Here is a 21,204-nt window from a genome sequence, read left to right on the forward strand (position 1 = left end):
AAACAACTTGTGATTCCAACTACAGCGGCAAACACCAAAACAGACACAGACACAATACGTGATCGATAATAAAACTTACATATAGCATATATTATACAAATTTTATCAAATTATTCCATTGTATTGTAAATTAATGAACAAGCAAATATTTTAAACACTCTATAAGGATGTGCAAAATAAATTTAAAGAAGTTTAGTAACGAATAATGAAAGCAAATTAAGCGCAACCCTGGAGTTGTGTGCAACTAATTCTATGTTATTATATTATATTCCACCCGTGTAATTTTCATGTCAAGTATATTTTGGGGAAATGCTCACAAGCATACATCAATCTTCATAAACTTCGTGACTTCGTTCGCGTGGCAGAACAATTTCTGGTAAGGTGTCAAAATTATTAGAGAAATTTAATTGTGCTTACAGACAGAGCGTAATAATACCTAATACATATAGAAGATGCTCATCAGACAGAAAACCTATATTTCCTATAGTTTTGTTGGAATTTATAGGTAGGTTTATCAAAATTCACTTATCTCATTCATCAAAAAACACTTTCAATTGGACGCTAACTTTTAACCAGTAAATGATTAATTGGTAGCTTTTTGTAGACTTTGGTCTGTATAAGCTAAGAATCCAGATTCGTTAAAGCATCTTAAAGATGAGAAACGCATATTATAATATTATGTACGGAATATAGATAACACAAATCAACCTGTATATTTGTCTAGTTCCGTTTAGGGATATCTTTATAATTATCACAATTACATCATTGATTAATAAGGATTTCGTTTTTATAAAACATGTATGAGCCAAATAGACTATTTCATAAATACCTGATAAGACCTTTCAGGTCACCATCAAACACCTAATGAATGAAATGATTCCTAATAATATACTATTATCAATATTATAAATGCGAAAGTTAGTTTGTTTGTTAACTCTTCATACTTTATCTACTGAACCAATCTTCTTGAAATTTTGCACACTTATAGTTTGAAGTATGCAGAAGGACATAGACTTTCATCCCGGAAGCTAGCAAATTGTAGCTTTGGCTTTTAAATATTATTTAGTTTAGAATATGATGTGAAAAAGTATCTGTGAAGGCCTAATTACTGTTTCCGAGTGAAATTTACGCGGGCGAAGCCACGCGCGACCAAATTTTAGTTACGAAATATTTAGAATATTTTCTTAATTAATTTTACTTTCTAATATTAGACAAACCTGGAAAACCTGGAATAGCTAATCATAGACAGCAAACAACACATATCCCTACTAAATAAGAAAATACTTAATGTAATAAAAATTAGAAATAGTAAAAATTTAGATACGGAAAAAAAAAGAATATACTTAATTTAAACATATTTATTTAAGCTTTTCTACATCTCTTTTACATGCTATAGATTTTCAGAACGGCCATGATTCACCAGTGCTTAACCCATATAAACCGGATCTGAAAAAGGCAAACATATTGTGATTTTATTAGGTAATTATGCCTATGTAAAGCATTTTGTGAATTGTCATCGGAATGATCATGAAATCTGTTTCATTAATTTTTCTCTGCTTGATGAGTTTTAACATACACTATTTAGTGCTAACTATCCATAAATTACATCATACATACCCCCTTTTAGTCAAAATTCCATTGCCCATGTTCAAAACACTCCCTTGACATTGATTTTTCGCAGCCTCAATAACACTCTGGCAGGATCTCCCCACAAAATGGTTATAATAGATGCTGGCCGCAAAATATTGATATGCTCTGGCGTGGGAGCATTGGCTATCGGAACACCCAGGCATGGGGCTAACACCTCCGTTGGGGTAGAAGTCTGCGTCACCTATTGGCCTGTAAATCCCCTGGTACAGCCCATCCGTATGTATTATTTCTACGTATTGACCGTCTCCGGCCGATAGGGTGTTTCGGTTAGTTTGCCATAAAGGCCCAGCTGGGTCCAGACCTAAAAAAACATTCTTACTTATACAGGGTTACTGGTATCAAACGTAAAACCTCCTAAAGGTTGGGTACGTCAAAACAAGCAACTTTTATGTTACGACTTTTCATAGTTTTTTTTTATATTAAAAAAATCTATCTAATTTGCGATTCTACACATCTTAACTCTATGTAGTAGCCAAGCAACACGAGGCAGTAACAGTAGCGTTATGTAACGTAATCGAACATAGAGTTAACCTTTTATTAAAACTAAAAAAAATATTTTTTTTGTATTTATTACGTTTGGACAAAAGTCGTAGAACAAAACATGTTAGTCTCTATGTACCTTATGCACCTTTGGAAGATTATACGTTAGATACCAGTAACCCTGTAGAACAAAATTTTTTAAGAGTATATTAAATAAAATAAAAAAAATGCCATTATTAAAATTTTACACACCAGTGACTCTCGCTGGTAAGCCACCAGTAGCCCTTCCGGCATTACCAACCACGTGAGCTCCCAGACTATATCCAATCAAATGCACATTATTCCAATTTCCACCGGCCGTGTTTATCAACCAGGTCAAGAAATCCCCAATATGCTGGCCAACATCTGGCACTCCTACAACTGCTGATACATAGTTCAACCCAGCAACCGTCCTCCAATCAACTACAAGTATATTAGCATCTTGTACTGTCAAAAATGCCTCTGCTAGCATAGAATTGATTTGATGGTTTCCGCTGTTAGTCCACCCGTGGGCTATCACCTTCAAGGGTCTGGAAGCTACGTAATTGGAGCTCCAGATGGAGGCGGCATTGTTGTGCGTGATTATTTGGGGAACAGTAGGATTGTACCTGAAATGTTAATATTTGAATAAAATAAGAAACTTGACTGTAGTGGTAATATTATACATATAATGATTCCTTTGTTGAAAATAAAGAATAAAAAAAAACACTACATCAATCAATAATCCGTATGAAAAAGAAATATGGTGCCAAATCGTTTTCAGTATTTCATCGGTACTTCTTCAATCCCCCTAAGGATTAAAAGCATTGGTTATTCCACATGGTTGGTCTTGAATACTTTACTAACTTTGAAAATTCACCTTGTATACAGCCAATATTCATTATTGGCGCCAGATCTAGATGCAAGAGCAGCTTCGTCGACTGTCGCATTCAGGTCTACCAATATTGGTACGCCTTCGTCTTCCGACATCCAAATGTAGCGGCTTTCGCCCTCCACATAATGGCTATTATCCCGCGGCACCGAAGGAATAGTATTGCCAACACATACTGAAAATATACAAACACATTTTTTAACAATTTTGCTCAGAAAACCACAAGTAAACATTATATTATTATTAGTCATAAATTATTTTAAAATAATGTAAAAAATGTGGCGCTAATTTAACGTCACATTATAATTCCGCGTTTAAGAATGCAAACTTTGTACTCATGCATATAAAGCTCAAAAATATGCCAGAGAAAATTCGGCCTTGTGAACAAAAGGGTGTTTAAACTATTTCTCTCAATCAGCTTTAAAAAAAATTACACTCAGTCATCAAAAAAAAACTTTTTTTTCGTTAACAAACGTTCGTTCACAGTAGATTTTAGAAAAATTAAATATTTTATGAAAGCAAGCTATAGAATATCAACTTTAAAATAAATTCGTACTTTTTGAAGGCATTAAAAGGAATTATCATTAGGTAAATTAGAAAAGAAGAAATGAAATATTTACTTGTAACAATGGCGGCGAGAACAAGAAAAACGTTCATCATTGATGAAGGCGTACCAAATCTCGAATTATAATGTATGCGATAACTTATATACCTATACGATTATCAAATCAAGTAGCAGTTTCGGTACAATATAAATATTACGATTAATCGATCTCTGTTATTAATCAATTGCGTGATATATAAAAAAGAAACAATTAGATATTCACTTACTCCAAAAGAATTATATTGGAATATAATTCTTGTGATTATGTTGAAACTTAGAAAAGTACATAATAGAAGTCGAACTGAAATCCGGTCAGAAAATTGTATGAAATCCCATTATTCTTTTAGGAGTAATATAAATTATAACCCAGCGGAAATAAATGCGATCTTTGCCGAATACGAACTTCATTAATCCAAACATAATTGTTCTCGTCTCAATCGACCGCTGCTTAAGAGATCGATTGAGACGAGATAAATAATTATAAATCTTATGAAGTGTGGTAAGCACTAACACACTGTGATATCATAAACCATGAAACTATCGATAATACTGGAACCCGTACTGCAAAGAACTTTTTGATGCAAAGTATATAATATTGCTATCTCTTTCATCTGTTCCTCGACCTCTTCTTTTTGCGCTGTGCACGTGCCCCGCAAGTACTAAATAACTAAATTTAAATAATGAGATGAAAAAATTCACTAGGATCCAGCGGCAAAGACAAAAGGCAAAGACAAAGATTATTTATTTGCAAAAACATTAGTTTATTTTTTGACAATGTGATGTTAAAAAAAAAGCTTAATCCTACATGTTTCACCGTCCACGGGTGTGCAAATTTAAATGGAGAGAATGCTATCATCCCACAAAACATAATCGAATAAATAAAAGTAACTAAATTAACTAAATTTTTATCTGAGTGTATCATTAAAAAAAATCGTTCAAATTATAATAACATTTATCAATCAGTAAGGACCTGAGGTGCTTTTTAAATAAATTTTAATTCTTATCTAAATTGTTGTAGAATTTTGTTATAAATTTTAGGTGCCATACATACAATACTTTTACTAGTAGTGGCGTTTTAGCATGTATGTGTTTTATGGTGTAAAGAAAACGTAGTCTATAATTATTCCGATGATTTCTGAACACAACATCACAAAGGCGCATAAATGAGCATTAGATTTAGTAGATAGTTATACAATACATTATAACTATATATATTGCTCGCAATACACAAGAAAGAGAGATAGGGCCACAGAAGAAAGAGATAGCAATATAAGTAGCTTGTATCAGTTCTTGGGGTACGGTTTACAATATATGTTACTAACAAATAGCTAGTCAACTTTCAACGGTCCATAGGTATACTGTATTTACGGTCCATAGGTATATTTGTTAGCTATATTAACTAAGCCATTCAAGTGTTATTGGGCTAGCTATCGAGAATGCAAACATATAACACGAAAACATCACGTAAGTAACATTAATACAACTGATATTAATTAAAAGATAAAATGTATTAACACTGATTATCTTAAACTATCTATAGATAACCATCTATCACTGAATGGCTACATGCCGTATTGTTATTCACTATTGTTTTATATAACACCAGCTATTGCCCGCGGCTTCGCCCGCGTTTATTTCGTGCGTGTCCGCAACATTGGCTTTGTAAACAGACAAAACATGACGATGGCATGACGATATCTACAGTTTTCTCTATCTACGAACCATCCAATCCGTTTTTTTTAATTTATAATTTGCGTGCGTTTGAGCTCAATCTAGCCGTATGGAAAGCAAAGATGTGATCTTGAGTTACGTGTAACTGGATGCTCAAAACATGCCTTATAGGCAAATAAAAATATGAATTTAAGATGAAATATGAATCTAAAATAAAATTATGAATTTAAGAAAGAAAATTTGAATCGAGATGAACGACGAAACAGCCAAAATATAAGGTATTGTTTAGTACGCTTTAGATGAATTTAGATTTTATATTGCACATCAGATCATTTTTAATTACATAACACATGACGTACCTAATTTATCTTTTATATCTTGTGGAAAACCCATGTCGTTGGATCGATAATTACCATATTATTTTTTTGATAGTCAAAAACGTCATTGATACAAAAATATTTACGTACTAAATATCATACACTGGTTATTGACCACTTTACTTACAACTAGAAGATATGATACAATGATAATAATAATAATAACAAATATAATTAGGACAAATCACACTAGCTAGCTAGGAGCTAGCCCCAAAGTAAGTTCGAAACTTGTGTTATGGGACACTAACTCAACGATACTATATTTCATAACAAATGCATATATAGATAAACATCCAAGACCCGGGCCAATCAGAAAAAGATCATTTTCCATCATGACCCGACCGGGGATCGAACCCAGTTCAGAGCCAAGCACTTTACCACTTCGCCACCGAGGTCGTCTGAATATTATTATTATATATTAGAGAATATTAGATATTATGAAAAACAACAAAAGATTTTTATCTCATATTTTGTAAATAGGTACATGATACGGTATCTGTATTCACGCATTTGATAAAAGATCATTTTGCAGCCAATTGTTATCCATTGCAATCTAATTGTTAATCAAGGCAAGAATTTCTTTTGACTGAGGTACCTATATTTTCTATATATCAGTTTCCCACCCAAAAACAAAAACTAATGTAGCCTAACCCCGATCAGATGATTTTGAAAGACATGTACAAAGTTGACCAAATTCATTATTTACTTATATTTTCGCGTGATATTGCCAACTTAAACTTTATTTTTCTAAAGTTATCGTTATTCGGTGACATGACGTTGAGAAAAAGTGATAACACATTTAACTGCTTTAAATATGTATTTAAAAAGGCCAGCTGTTGCCAGTCGCCAATGCGTAGATACCATCTCTGCAACAAGAAACACACATATTATTTTAGTTACCATGAATTACAATATACCTAGAATTGTCATTTTGTAATACATTATAGACATTTTCAAATTAAAATATCTGAATATTTTAATTTGAAAATGTTATCTACATATTTCATACCATATGTACATAAAAATACTCATTTCAACTATCCTAAATTAAAAATGAGATCATTTGAAATAATTTTTAATACTACGTCTCAGTACAGTTGGTATCGTAAATTCCTTACCCTCGCTTAGTAAGAACTCCATTGCCCATATTTAAATTGCTTCCAGTGCATTGTACGCTCTGCGCTTGTTGGAGAGTGCCGCACAGACGCCCGACTAGGTGGTTGAATTGAACTGTGGCAGCGAAAAATTCATAGGCACGGCTGTGAGAGCAGGTGCTGATCCAACAACCAGGCTGGGGGTTCCTCCCACCATTGGGGTAGAAGTCAGCGTGGGCAATGCGGTCGAAGATGCCGAGCAAACCGCCGTCGGTGTGGATAGCTTCAACGTACTGTCCAGCTTCGGTATTGAGGGCATTAGAGTTACCTCCCCATTGAGGTCCAGCTGGGTCCAAACCTGTTATAATAAGAAGAGTTTATGTAGAAGAAAAAATAACAAATTTAATGTCTGTATTGTAGGAATAATAATTTGTTAATTACCAGTAACGCGGGCAGGCCTCCCACCAGTATGACGACCAGCATTGCCTACAACATGGGCACCCAAACTGAATCCAATTAAGTGGACATTATTCCAGTTTCCACCAGCAGTCTCGATGAGCCAGGTAAGGAAATCGCCAAGGAACTGGCCTACGCTGGGCACGGCCCAGACAGAAGTCGTGTAGAGACCACCAGCGCTTCCACGCCAATCGACGACGATGACATTAGCATCTTGGACAGCTAGGTAAGCATCTCGAACCAATGGGTTGATTGCAGAATTTCCATTGCCGTTCCAACCGTGTACGATGACAATTAAAGGTCTGCTTGCTACGTAGTTAGAATTCCAGATCGTGTTAGCATCTCCTTGTACAATCACTTGAGCATTGTTAGGGTTATTTCTGTAAAATAATTATAATACAAAATGAAAAAATACAAAATATACATTTTTATAATCAATATCGTAATACTAGCTAATTTACCTAGTGAACAGCCAGTAAGCGTTATTCGCGCCATTTCTGGAGTCAGCTGCTTCTGGAGGAACAGGAGCTTCGAGATCTACTAGGTGAGGAACGCCATCACCATCAGGCATCCATATATAGCGGCTTTCTCCCTCTACATAGTGGCTATTGTCCCCTGGTACCATAGGGACAGCATTGCCAGTGCATACTGGAAAAAATTACTTATTCACTCTTTACAATCACGTATCTATTCACTATTAGCCTATTTATACAATACAATCAAATCATCGAACGCAACGAATTTGCTTTTGTCACAACAGATTTCTTCTAAGCATTTTAAACAACTGTAATATTAATACATGTGTATAATCACATGATTCACTGCATACCAGAATTCCAAATCATTTATTAATCAAAAAAATAACATCAAATAAAATAAATCATATACTAACATGCCACGAGTGGAATCAACGCGACAAGGAGCTTCATGGTGAGTGACGACTGCCACTACGTAGGATCTAGTGTTATTTATATTTGTCATTATCTCATGGACATAATTAATTACACTGAAATTGATGACATATTGATAGCCAAAGATGATAATATCTATGACATTACGCGTGTTATTATGATGTTAACACCCTTACTGGCTTCACCTGCGAGCTAAGAAATCTTTAGAGCAAAATTCAAAATTACTTCTTATTTAAGTATATTTTCGACGTTAATAAAAGAGGTATTATTACACGATATTTAACGTAAATACTTTCTTATAATTCTCAGATTAGGTTTTATGACTAAACGTCTAGCTATAAAATACTCGTAGTTTCACAACCAGACCTTCGACTTATGAAGATTAGATAGAATTTTGTAATATTTTTTTTCTATTGATTGGACGAGAATATCTGCTTTGCGGTTCTCTATTTATTACATTCCAAAACTGTGTTTACTTTTTAGTTCTTCTTCTTACAAGTATGTTATTACTAATGCTATCTTCAGATTTTATTCAAGTCGGCCAAATACTATGACGTACTTATTTTGAGTATGCTGTGCCCGCTTGTTTTTATTGTAGTCTTGCACCAACTCACTGTCTCTTTTCGGTTGTTTGATCAGATATTTCTTTTATCTATGGATCAGAGTGTATGCCACTTGTTTCAGAATTAAATTAGGCTGATTTTGAGTCACATAAACATATGTTTTATCTTTTTACCGTTAAGTTAGTTGAATTCTTTACCCTCAGTTTAATTAATTAGACCAATATCAATGAATACATCGAATCTTAGAGTCCTAAATCTTTACTGAGCTTTCAAAGGACATTCGAATATTTTGTCTGTTTTGTTATTATTGTAGTATGTTGTAATTGGCAACATAGAACACAGATAATTACCAGCTAAAATGTAATTTTACTATAAGAATGTGAAAATTAATATACTACGAAACACTCTTGACGGAAGTAATAGGCTACGCCAATTAGATATCGATGTTTAGATCTAAGGAACACCATGGCTAAACTGAGTTGAGAATATTATATTTGTTTGAATTCCTCTACGAATGAACAACCTGACTCCACTAATGGAACAATGATTTTCATATAGGTACATTATTTTTATCATACATGTGTGTTATTGTTACCACAGGTGTCATATTTTATTAATTAAATTTATCCACTGATATTACTTTTATGAATACCGTCAGTACGCACATACACACTAGTGAACCAGTCTACGGGTGTGCTAGTTTGTTTGTTGTTTTCCTTCAGCGCAAGTGGTGTCTATGAATCCTACTTGAGTCAGATTGGTACTAAACTTGTATAGGATGAGTAGAATTCGAACTTAGGACCTTTCTACTGGACCGCTATCGCTTCAGCTTGAAATAACTTGTGTCTCTTTTCTGATATTTTAGATCTATGCTCTATCCAAATAGCTGTGTGCAAAACTATATTTTTTTCAAAACGTCTATAAAGTAATTTGACGAAAAATCTAACAATAAAATAAATATACTTGCAAACCAGACCTATTTGGAGTTTGAAGAAATATTTGGAGTAAATGAATATCTCTCTCCAAATATTACTCCAAATATTTCTTAAATTGCTAACATAAAATTATTACAATTAATTAAAGTATTTACATTTTGATTTATAATTACATTTTTATATAAAATTACTAGTAATCTTACGATACTAATGCTAAATTACCTGACATACGTTATTACTTATAACTCCCGCCCCGCCACGAAAATAAAAAAAAACTCATTTTAATATCACCGCATTATATTTCTTCACATAATTTTTGAAACATGGTTGAAAATATATTTTTATTAAGTATGTTCAGTCTTTTTAGAATACGAATAATTAATGCAATTGCTTTAAATATTTATTCAGTAAGGCCAGTTGTTGCCGGTCGTCAATCCGTAGATGCCATTTCTGGAGAGGAAAAAACAATTATATATCTATACAGAAGTTTATTTATGGTCCTCAATAAAAAATCGATAATTAACTATCAATAGCAGAATACCGAAGCTAAAAAACATAATTTCTCAAAAAAATACTACAATCTTTTCTCATAAAAAAATTACATCGAAAATACTTTACCCTCGCTTTGTAAAAATGCCGTTGCCCATATTGAAATTACTGCCAGAGCATTGTACATTCTGAGCTTGTTGGATATTGCTGCAAAGACGTCCGACTAGGTGGTTGAATCGAACTGTAGCAGCGAACAGTTCATAAGCGCGGCTATGGGAGCAGGTGCTGATCCAGCACCCTGGCTGAGGGTTCCTTCCACCGTTGGGGTAGAAGTCACCGTGACCAATTCGGTTGAAGATGCCGAGCAAACCACCATCGGTGTGGATAGCTTCAACGTACTGTCCAGCTTGGGTGTTGAGTGCGTTAGCATTTCCATTCCAAGAAGGTCCAGCTGGGTCCAAACCTGAATGCAAGATTATTTTATTTAAACCCGTCTTGTTGAATGGCGTCCTAAAGTATTAACCAAGGGCTAAGCAGTGGTGGTCCAGTGATTAAGACCATCCGCTTGTGATCGAAAGGCCCTAGGTTCAATTCCTATACGTGCCATTGCTATATGAGTCTGTATACCAATCTGACTCATGTATAGTTTTTATAGATAACCAAAATCTGACACAAGTGTTAGCAATAACACACTCGAAAAAAAAGAAAACCAGCGGCAATTCTTTATAGTAAAAAATATAAGTAATTACCAGTGACACGGGCAGGTCTACTACCGGTGCGTCGGCCAGCATTGCCGACGATATGTGCACCCAAACTGAATCCTACTAAGTGCACATTATTCCAGTTGCCTCCAGCAGTTCCGATCAGCCAGGAAAGGAAATCACCAAGGAACTGCCCGACACTGGGTACAGCACTGACAGCAGAGTTGTAAGCGCCGTTAGCGTGTTGACGCCAATCCACGACAATTATATTAGCATCTTGGATTGCAAGGTAGGCTTCCCTGACCATAGAGTTGATATCAGAGTTTCCGTTGCTGTTCCAACCGTGTACGATGACAACTAAGGGTCTGCCGGCCACGTAGTTCGAGTTCCATATGGTGTTAGCATTTCCGTGAACAATAACTTGAGCGTTGTTAGGGTTGTTCCTGCAAAATATAATATTTATTTCATTTTGAAGGCAACTATGACTGCCAGGTTCCAGTTTATTGTCATACACTTTTTATCAATTATGCGAGTATACTCGTGGTAATCACGAAAAAGCAGAAAAGTTTCAACCTTTTCTTTTTCAAACGCTTGTATCTTTTCGTCGTGTTTTAATTACTAACTAGCGGCCCGCCCTGGCCTCGCTCGGTTATTAAAAAAGTAGCCTATCAGTCCCGATGATTTTGCCTATCTCTGTGCCAAATATTATCAAAATCGCCCAAGTAGTTTTTGAGTTTATTCATTATAAACAAAAAACAGATCCTTTGTCTTTATAATATTAGTATGGATGACCTGGCAAATAAATATCATCATAGCTATAAAATGTACCTAGAAAAAAACCAGTATTCGTTGTTAGCGCCATTTCTAGGGTCAGCTGCCTCTGGATCAACAGGGGCTTCGAGGTCCACCAGGTGAGGAACGCCATCACCATCCGGCATCCATATATAACGGCTTTCTCCCTCTACATAGTGGCTATTGTCCCCTGGTATGGTGGGGATTGCACTGCCAGCGCAGACTGAAAAAAGAACCACTATTTGATTAACCCTTACACTTGATTAATACTGCGTTTTTTTTTCTCATTAGGGATTAAATTTTTATCTTTAAACATTTAATCGGAAATATTTTCTGAAAAATTCATTCTTGAAAACAACACTAAATTCTAATTTTTAACATTCAAATTAAAAATATATTATATACAATTAAAAATATATAATATTATATATACTAACACGCAACGAGGGAAATCAACACCACAAGAAGCTTCATAGTGAACGGCGACTACTTGTCCATGGAAACAGGACTTATTTATATTCTAATTATTATCTTGTGACATGGACAATTCGTCAAGCTGTAATTAATAACTTAAAGATAATTCGACATTATCGATGTTATTCTTTATTTTTCACAAATAGAAACTACCATGCCACTAACAACGGACGATGAAATGCAAAAAAATATTGTTCAGAAATACCTCTTTAATCACTCTGTCTAATAAAAAACGCGCATCAAAATCCGTTTCATAGATTTAAAGATCTAAGCATACTCGTGCATAGGGTCAGACAGACAGCGGGCAGCGACAGCGTTTATAACAATAATGATTTCTGTGGTCAAGACTTATCTAATTATATATTACTAACTGCGCCCCGGAATACCTAGAAATAAAAAGTACCCTAACTGTTATTCCAGGTTATATTCGACCCGTATATCAAATGTCATAACAATCCGTCCGTGAGAGAATAACAAACATACACACATACATCCACACAAACTTTCGCATTTATTAAGAAGTAGCATATCTATCCTACTTCTTAATAAATGCGAAACGAAATAAGAATGTTACTTTAATAAATGCAATGTTTGTTAGCAATATCGAAATAAGAACGTTACTTTGCTACCATCTCATCTGATGTTCATAAATGGTACTATTATAAAGTTTATTGCTATGGTATAGTGACCATAGCAATAAACTTTATAATAATAATAACTTTATTCACCATAAAATAAGTATAATATTTGACAGAAACATTTTAGAAGGTAGATTTACAATTTATAAGTTAGTTGGACTGTGGACTCTGCACTAAGCGATGCTTGTATCGCAGCGTCCATTAAACTATGTAATTAAATATCTGTCATATTACTTCATTGGCTGATTTATTTTCAGATTAGGTACTCGTGTATTTGTACGATCAGATTAAAATGATAGATTTTTGGATTAACACTGAAATTATTGTTATATATTTTTAAAATCCTTATCAAATGTATGTGTGATACGCATATAATGACCGCAAATTGGACAAAAAGTGGAATTGAGGAACAGCGGTTTCTTAAGGCTTTCTGATACCTCATATGGCGTAAAATAAATGGAATGTCCCATACATTGTCGTAATGGACTACATAGCAAATCAAATTAAATCTAGTACTTATTGATTTCTGCGCGCGGGGCACCTTTTTAAAGCTATGATTAATTCCATGATTGTTAAAAATCAATGTTGTGACATTGACGTTCGTTCATGAGCGTCGAAACTCCATATATTGTCTACGTTGTGCTGCATTGATCCATCGACGTGCGGATTTTTTTTCTATTTGTTGATCTATAGTCTTCAAGTCACAGAGAACGACAGAGCGCAACGCAGCAATAGGGTGTGCCTCTAACCATAGATTTAGAAGGGCCACGCGCGCGGCCTTGACACTAACATATACAACATAACATATTAAAAGTATATATTATGAGGTTCTATAGATATATATAGATCTTCAGGTCACCAGGGCTTGCCAGAAGCCTCCCGTCCTCATTTAATTGACCGAGTAAAAATTGGTTTTATATGTATGTATATATGTACGTATGTATGTATGTATCTATGTATGATTGCAACGCGATAACTTTCGAACCGTTGGTCTGATATTGATGAAATTTATAAGGTATGTAGGATCTGTCAATAGAAATTTTAAGTTCGTGAAATTGGTTAAGTCGTTTTTGATATATATACACAATTTTGTAAAAACTCATCAAAATTTATTGTGTTCGCGAGATCTATGTTCGTAGCGAACAACTAGTATCACACATGTATCAAACCGCCAGACAATTACAAGATTATATTTTTATTGTGACGTACACAGACAGTTTGGGAAGTTATCCCCCTTCCCCCCTCACCCCTGAACAACGTTTTTATTTATTATTGGTGTGATTAATGCGTGACATGTTGCTATAATGTCACCTCATATGCATGCTATTTCGGTTAATCCTACTTATCATGTAATTTATCTGCAAATATTTGATACATTTTTCAAGTAATTAAACCTACTACTAATTTATACTACTACTAGCTGCGCCTCGGGGCTTCGCACCCGTAGGAATTTCGGGATAAAAAGTAATCTATGTGTTATTCCACGTTATTTTCTACCCGTGTACCAAATTTCATAACAATCGGTCCTGTAGATAATGCCTAAAGAGGAAACAAACTTACTTTCGCATTTATAATATAAGTTGGGATTCATTACATATGTTATTCTTTAACTAAAATACTACTAATATTGCTGGCATACTGCTATTATAAATGCGAATGTCTGTCTGTTATGCTTTTACGGTCAAACCTCTGGGATATTGTTTGATTTTTTGAAATTTTGAATAGAACCTAACGAGCTGCGGGCTAGCTAGGACTATTAGAGCTAGGTATTTTATAAACAACGGTATGAAGTAAGTTACTGCATAGACGTAGAACTTTCGTAGACCATCGTAGCTCTGAGCTACGACTTTTTGATTGTAGATCAAAGGAAACCGTAGCAATGCTACGACACACGTTGAATATACGCGATACGAAAACTTAAACGTAATTAAATAAGAATAACATTTTGCTTCGGTTAGTATGCCTTCTCTTTCATCTTCGCATATTCCTTGTTACATTTGGAGCTGGGACGCTCCAAAGCCCAGGATTCGCGTAAAAAATAACAATTACATTTTAAAAATGTAATGCTCTATTTAATAACGCTCTTTGAGAATGCTCTCGTCCCCTATCAGCTATTAAGGCTATACGTTCCTTAGTCGCCTCGTACGACATTCACGGGAGGCTATGAAATGGTCCTATTCTAGGACGGAACCACACGCTGCGTTAGTCAGTTGTGATGCTATATCCTATTTATCACTTTCGAGGACGCTCGACGAGACTCAAAAGAAGTTTAATTGTCGAAAGTGTAAATGTATGTTCAAAGAAAGATGCATAGTAAATTAGATTCTTTTTTATTAATAAATAATACACTTAACAATAAATCCAGCGTTTAATACAAATTAAATTTTGATAATTTATCCCTGTGCGAATGGAACAGTGGGGTTAGTCAGGAACGTGTAAATTCCGGATACGCTGAAACGAAAAATATAGCAATAAATACCTAAGCATTAGCTAATTATTTATTAAAAACTAAATTTCTCCCGCGGCTTCGCTCGCCTGATTTCCCAGGGGTGCAGTTATAATTCCTGGATGAAAAGAACTCTATGTCCTTCTCTGTACTTCAAACTACTGAAATATATGCTGACAAAAATCCGTCACGTAAACCTTTGAGGAGTTCATTGGGAGCCGATCCTGGATGCACCATCAGGTCATACTTATCATAATAATGCATTTTCATGGAAACTGAAGCGTGCAAAATTTATTTACAGACAAACAAATATCGTCATGATGGCATAAATAAATAAAGTAAATATCGGGACGGGTGAAACTAAATAAAAGCTTGTAAAAATAGATACGTACTTAGTTTTAGGTTCTGTTCCACCAAAGGAGATGTCTCTTTCGCCTTCGCAAGAAAGGGCCCTCGCAGACTCGTAATCCTCACATTCCGTACCAATGAACTCGTTACCACCATTGACTTCCCGGGTGATGGATTCGGAGTAGAACGCATAGGAGTAGATGTGAGAGCAGGCAACATCCACGAAGCAACCGTTCTGGTAAGCCCCACCGTTGGGGTAAAAGTCTAGGTCACCCAAGGGGTAGTCGTAACCCAAGACGCCGCTGGTTGTGTGGAGCACTTCTACTACGCCGGCATCGTCAGCGTTGAGAAGGTCGGGGTGGTGAGTCCAGCCGAAGAGGGAGGGGTCTAGTCCTGAAATTAGGAAGAAATACTTGTTCATTTACAACTCTGGTGATTTGTGTTTATTGATTTTGGAGAAGTCGAGTTGTTATAAAAACTAAATTAAAATTTGTGGATACCCCCCCGACTTTGAATTTGTTGATATGTTATCTAAACACACATTTTCCAAACATAACTAAGAACACTCTCGATTAAATTATCTTTAAAATAAAAAAATCTAGATCAAAATCGATTGAGCCTTTTGGTTGCTGACACGTTAAACTATTATATACTATACACTTTCTGACTCCGGGGATTACCAATGAAATAAAATGGTACCAAAAGAAATTGAACAAACTTAAATATTTAGCTAGGTACTTATAATTACTAATGTAGGTATCTGTAACCTACTTCAGGCTTAATAGATATTTATTGCGTATTGTTACAATATCGCTGGTTAAATTCTAATAAAACGTCAAAATATAAACCAACCGATGATATGTGGCAGTGGGCGCACCGAATTCTTAGCAGCAATACCAGCTATTTGGGCTCCCAAACCCACACCAACGATGCGGAAGGTCTCCTCGTTGGAATTGAAGTTGGTCAACAGAAGGTTGATGAAGGTGGCAACCCTTTCGCCAACTTCAGGGGCGTTAGCAAGACCTTCGACGTAGGCGGACGCGCCGACACTCCAGTCCACAGCAATCAAGTTGACGTCTTCCACGGACAAATGGGCTGAAACATGATGAAATATTCTTAAGAGATAGGTACTACAATTCGCGCCTACAAAAAATAGGACTTCCAACGCATGTTCCTAATTACGCAACAAAATTCATCACACTGTCTTGCTACAGAGTCTACTATTCCAACAGTGTAGCGTGGAAGTCGTTAATCTAAATATCTTGAGTCTTTTCCCATTGATATTCTTGGTTCCCAGTTAGACTGAACGACCAAGAGGCTGAACCTCTTCAGCCTCTTGGTCATCTATTTCAGTTCCAAATTATCTGTTCGGACTATATATTGGCATTTTAGGTTATAATAGCACATTACGCTAATATTTTATTTCACCGAATCTCACGCAATCGAATCATGTTATCACGTCACCAATTTTCTTGAAGGTTTAAGCAAGATCACAATCGAAACATTTATGTACGATTGTACTTTTTCGTTACTGTTTTTCAGTGAAAGCAGAAACTGTGTTAAATTATAAAAAAAAATTGGAGAAAATTGGTGAAATGAACATTAATTGCACGAGAATCACCCCAGTAGATGCCATACAGTAACTAATATAAAAATTTCGTTCTAATACAGTACCAGGGACGACAAAGGCATTGAAGTTGCCCGCGACGCTCTCGCCATGGTTATGGATGGTGAAGACGGTACGGCGGTTGTTGGAGAAGGACGACGCGCTGATGGAGCTCACTGACGGCAGGAGAACCTGACTCGTGGTTGGATTGCTCCTAAAAATATTATGAAGAATGTCTAGACTGAACAAAAAATACCAAATGACAGTTTTGTTGTGGATCTATACAGCTTGTAACAAAAAATAAACGAAGTGGTAACATGCGGTACCTCAGAGGGGTTAATGCGGGTTTAGTGGGCCCTCAGACCACACGCACATGTGCATTTCACTTCTTACCATCGAATCGATTCGAGGTGAGACGCAACGAACCAATCACATTGCAGTGTGGTTGTCGTTCGTCAAAATGGCGCAATGTCATTGGTTCGCTGCGTCCCACTTCGAATCGATTCGATGGTGAAAAGTGAAATGCAAACCCGCACTTCGCCCACTGGTAGATATTTTATGCGAAGTTATTAACACTTATAAAAGGTGCTTGTAGGTCGGTTTTCGTATTCAGTGGACACACTGATGACTAATTTTTGTAAGTGTTTATATCAACTTAAAACTTCGGAGTTTTTTTTATATAAATGTTTACGATTCTCTCAAAATTTTTGGAAATTGCAGCTACAAATTTATAGTCGGCTGCAATTTCGGAGAGGTTAGAGATAAACACAAAGTCAAAGTTATGTTAAAAAAAATTTATACCTAAACAGATAAAATATTACGTGACATGATGTAGGGATAAGCGATATTAGTGTCTTATGATAGACGCGACTTGTCGTGTATCACACATGGTCGTAAGTATATCAATTTTTAATCTTAATAACTACTAATCAGATATATTCATAGCAGTTTAAAATACACGTGCACGATTTAGAATTTCACTTTATTAGACAGGTATTAGCATGATTTAGTACAATTTTGCATTAAAATTTCAATGCAAAATTGATAATTTTAATGCATAATCCTACTAAAGTGGTTAATTCTAAAACAAATATAGACAGTTAAAGGAAATAAAAATACATTATACTAGCTATTGTTGGCAAAAATAGCCTGTGCCTGTGTATCTGTTTCTCCGCACGAAAAAAATCACCTCAATCCAAAATTAATTTTGACGTAAAAGAAAAACAAAAAACAAATGAAAACATTTTCATAATATAATTATGGAAAAAGACAGTGGCCTTTGCCCAACAATAGGACACATCAACAGGCTACTAAAAAAAAGTAAAAAAAAATATGAATTACAAGCACTCACTGGCTGTAGAAGTGGAAAACTACATCAGTAGGACCCAAGTTGTACCCGGAGGCTGAAAATAATAATAAATCAATTAAACAACCCAATCATAATCTGTCATAATATGATTTTTGATTTGTTTCTAAATTTTTGTATATGCTCAAAATTTGAAGAATTTTGTGATAAACGTCCTCTTTATTAAATTTCAAATTACATTCAAGGGACACATCGCCTTAACCATTAGTAGGCAACAATAGCATTCCCAACTCAAGGTGGGTTGACGTCAGGTAGACGGCCGATTGTAAAATCATAGCCGTATCTTCAAAATTTTGAAGGTAATTTTTGCTTACCCTGGGCTTCGCGTCGTCACAGCTCCGAAAACTATTACATCTCTTGAACAGTAAAGTAAATTAGTTTTCAATTGTAATCTAATCAAGTTTTATGTGTAATGTTGATTTTCAATCAAATCTACAGGAATATCCAAATAATATTTTAATACCTTTTTTCGTAAAGGTTTCGGGGTGTTTAAAACCATTGTCATTTAATATTTTGGCACTTTTTTTTTATTTATTTGGTTCGCAAACTTTTTGTTACAAGTAACCAACACTTCACGTCGAGTCACGATGTTTTCAAATGTAAATACATTTACACACATTTATACACAGATTAGTAAATACTAATCTGCACAATAACTTACCCCATCCTAGGGAGCACACAACCAATACACTCAGTAAAGCATTCATTTTTCCCTCAATAACCATACATACTATAATCCAGGTGATTTATATAAACTTTATTTATCGTCAATTTGATACTTCCTTCTTAGAAACCTTTAATCAGCCCGATAGTACGACACAGTAGTTAAATGTCATAAATTAATTTGATAATTATATATCCGTTTGTATGATACGAAAACATATGGAAAAATATTATCAATTTTAATTACATGGAAGTTGCAATACTCAACTGTGTTTCTATAATTATAAAGTTCCAGGTAGTGGAAAAGACATTATGCGCTGACCCTAATTAAAATGAGATTTGGAAATGAGCAAATGGTTTGTGAAATTATAAAGTCTTGGAATACCACACAAATTATGTCTACTTTCAGTAATTATTGGTAAACAAAATAGCACCTATCATAATAATCTAACAATAATCTAAAAATATACAAAATACATTAACAGAATACTTTTCCAATAAATTAATTATTTTGTTCCTAAAGTAGTAAATACTCTTCATCATTGTGCCAAAACATATAGTACTTAATTAGGTATAGATTCGGGACAGATGTATACTCATTATAACTTATAAACATACCCCAGGGTTAATTATAGTATTGTGTTTAAAATTATAAAACATTTTTAAATTTTGTTTGTAAATATTAAAAAAAAAACATTAAAATACCTAGCTACTTATCAGAAAAGTACAGTTATATTATCATCACTCGGCCGTGACGACTTGTAATAATTTTGTGGACATAGCAACAGCTCTGATACAATAGAGATAAAAAATAGACCCCCATAAAAATGTTATTTTAAATTTCTATTATTATTTTATTATCGATCAAGTTGTAGTTAATGTATATTAAACGGATAACATGTGAAAATAGCACGGTAAACCGGAAACTACTAAATAATAACTGATAGTACATATCAATGTTAATCAGTTGATGATTAAGTACCTAAATTTGTGTTACTTTTTTGTGCCTCGCATTTTTTTCTGTTTGTCCTAATGGTTAGCTGAGAGAACACTTTTAGCAGTAAGTTCGCCATTTGTTTTTACTTGGAACAATCAAGTTTAATAAATAAATAAATTATTTTGTATTTTATTTTATATTTTACTAGCGATCCGTCCCTGCTTCGCTCGGGTAAAAACATAATAAATTACACACCTAAACCTTCGTCAGGTAATACACTATATATTGTTGAAAACAGTATGAAAATTCACACACACGACGCGACAGACGCGGCGGAAGACATTGTCGAAAAATGTACAATCACAAAAAGATGTGATGAAATATGTAAGGGTAACACCGTTAGGTACCTACTATAAAAATTTACCATTTGCATTTTTATTCAAATAATTTTTGCCGGTCAAATATCGACGAAGCCATATTGAGCTAATATTTTCCATTTCAAAAAGTTGTAAAGATAAAATAGATAACCTATGGAGCATATCGTATGTACGTGTAATAGGTATATTATACCATCGATGGATATTATAATATATTAGCTGCCCGCCCCGCCTTCGCTCGAGTAAATCGTAATATAAAATAGTCAAAGTCACTCATGAAGATTTCGTCTATGTCTGTGCCGAATTTCATGAAAATCGGCGCAGTAGTTTTTGAGATTATTCATTACAAACAAAAATACAGATCTTTTCTCTTTATAATATTATATGCTTATTGAATGAACACATGACAACTTTATAATTCTAACGTATTATCAATAAATTATAAAATATCTAATAATAGTCGATATAGGTACAATAATAGTCAATTAAATCTAAAAATATATTGATAATTTATATACAAAGATTTCTCAGAAGAAATTCATCAAACATCACTAAACTGAGTCTTAATCATAAAAATCATATTTGAAGATTTTACATGAAAGAGTAACAATACAAACATTCTCAAAAACTTTCACATTTATAATATGGAAATTGGTATTGGAATCCTAGTAGGATTATTCCAAATAATAATCTTCTTCATAAATGTTGTTTAATTT

The 21,204-nt window shown here is 34.5% G+C and overlaps 4 protein-coding genes across 4 annotated transcripts; all 4 read right to left on the bottom strand.

Moving 5' to 3' along the window:
* Window positions 1-1,343: 1,343 nt before the first annotated feature.
* Window positions 1,344-3,769, bottom strand: LOC128675949 (pancreatic triacylglycerol lipase-like). Its single transcript, XM_053755784.1, has 5 exons — window positions 3,661-3,769; window positions 3,029-3,215; window positions 2,383-2,777; window positions 1,618-1,951; window positions 1,344-1,446 (listed from the first exon to the last, which is right to left on the bottom strand). The coding sequence occupies exons 1-5, from the start codon at window positions 3,698-3,700 to the stop codon at window positions 1,401-1,403; spliced, it is 1,002 nt and encodes a 333-aa protein (XP_053611759.1). The 5' UTR covers window positions 3,701-3,769; the 3' UTR covers window positions 1,344-1,400.
* Window positions 3,770-6,490: 2,721 nt separating this feature from the next.
* On the bottom strand, window positions 6,491-8,254 carry LOC128675954 (pancreatic triacylglycerol lipase-like). The gene is made up of 5 exons (XM_053755797.1): window positions 8,135-8,254; window positions 7,704-7,890; window positions 7,228-7,622; window positions 6,811-7,144; window positions 6,491-6,558 (listed from the first exon to the last, which is right to left on the bottom strand). The coding sequence occupies exons 1-5, from the start codon at window positions 8,169-8,171 to the stop codon at window positions 6,513-6,515; spliced, it is 999 nt and encodes a 332-aa protein (XP_053611772.1). The 5' UTR covers window positions 8,172-8,254; the 3' UTR covers window positions 6,491-6,512.
* Window positions 8,255-9,930: 1,676 nt separating this feature from the next.
* On the bottom strand, window positions 9,931-12,174 carry LOC128676187 (pancreatic triacylglycerol lipase-like). The gene is made up of 5 exons (XM_053756190.1): window positions 12,071-12,174; window positions 11,670-11,856; window positions 10,890-11,284; window positions 10,270-10,603; window positions 9,931-10,101 (listed from the first exon to the last, which is right to left on the bottom strand). Exons 1-5 carry the CDS (start codon window positions 12,105-12,107, stop codon window positions 10,056-10,058), a joined length of 999 nt encoding a protein of 332 aa, XP_053612165.1. The 5' UTR covers window positions 12,108-12,174; the 3' UTR covers window positions 9,931-10,055.
* A 2,885-nt stretch (window positions 12,175-15,059) lies between these two features.
* On the bottom strand, window positions 15,060-19,308 carry LOC128679908 (pancreatic triacylglycerol lipase-like). Its single transcript, XM_053762413.2, has 6 exons — window positions 19,173-19,308; window positions 18,497-18,548; window positions 17,214-17,359; window positions 16,392-16,634; window positions 15,584-15,932; window positions 15,060-15,196 (listed from the first exon to the last, which is right to left on the bottom strand). Exons 1-6 carry the CDS (start codon window positions 19,234-19,236, stop codon window positions 15,139-15,141), a joined length of 912 nt encoding a protein of 303 aa, XP_053618388.1. The 5' UTR covers window positions 19,237-19,308; the 3' UTR covers window positions 15,060-15,138.
* Window positions 19,309-21,204: the final 1,896 nt, after the last annotated feature.

This window comes from Plodia interpunctella, chromosome 2, assembly GCF_027563975.2.
Source record: "Plodia interpunctella isolate USDA-ARS_2022_Savannah chromosome 2, ilPloInte3.2, whole genome shotgun sequence".
Lineage (NCBI taxonomy): Eukaryota > Metazoa > Arthropoda > Insecta > Lepidoptera > Pyralidae > Plodia > Plodia interpunctella.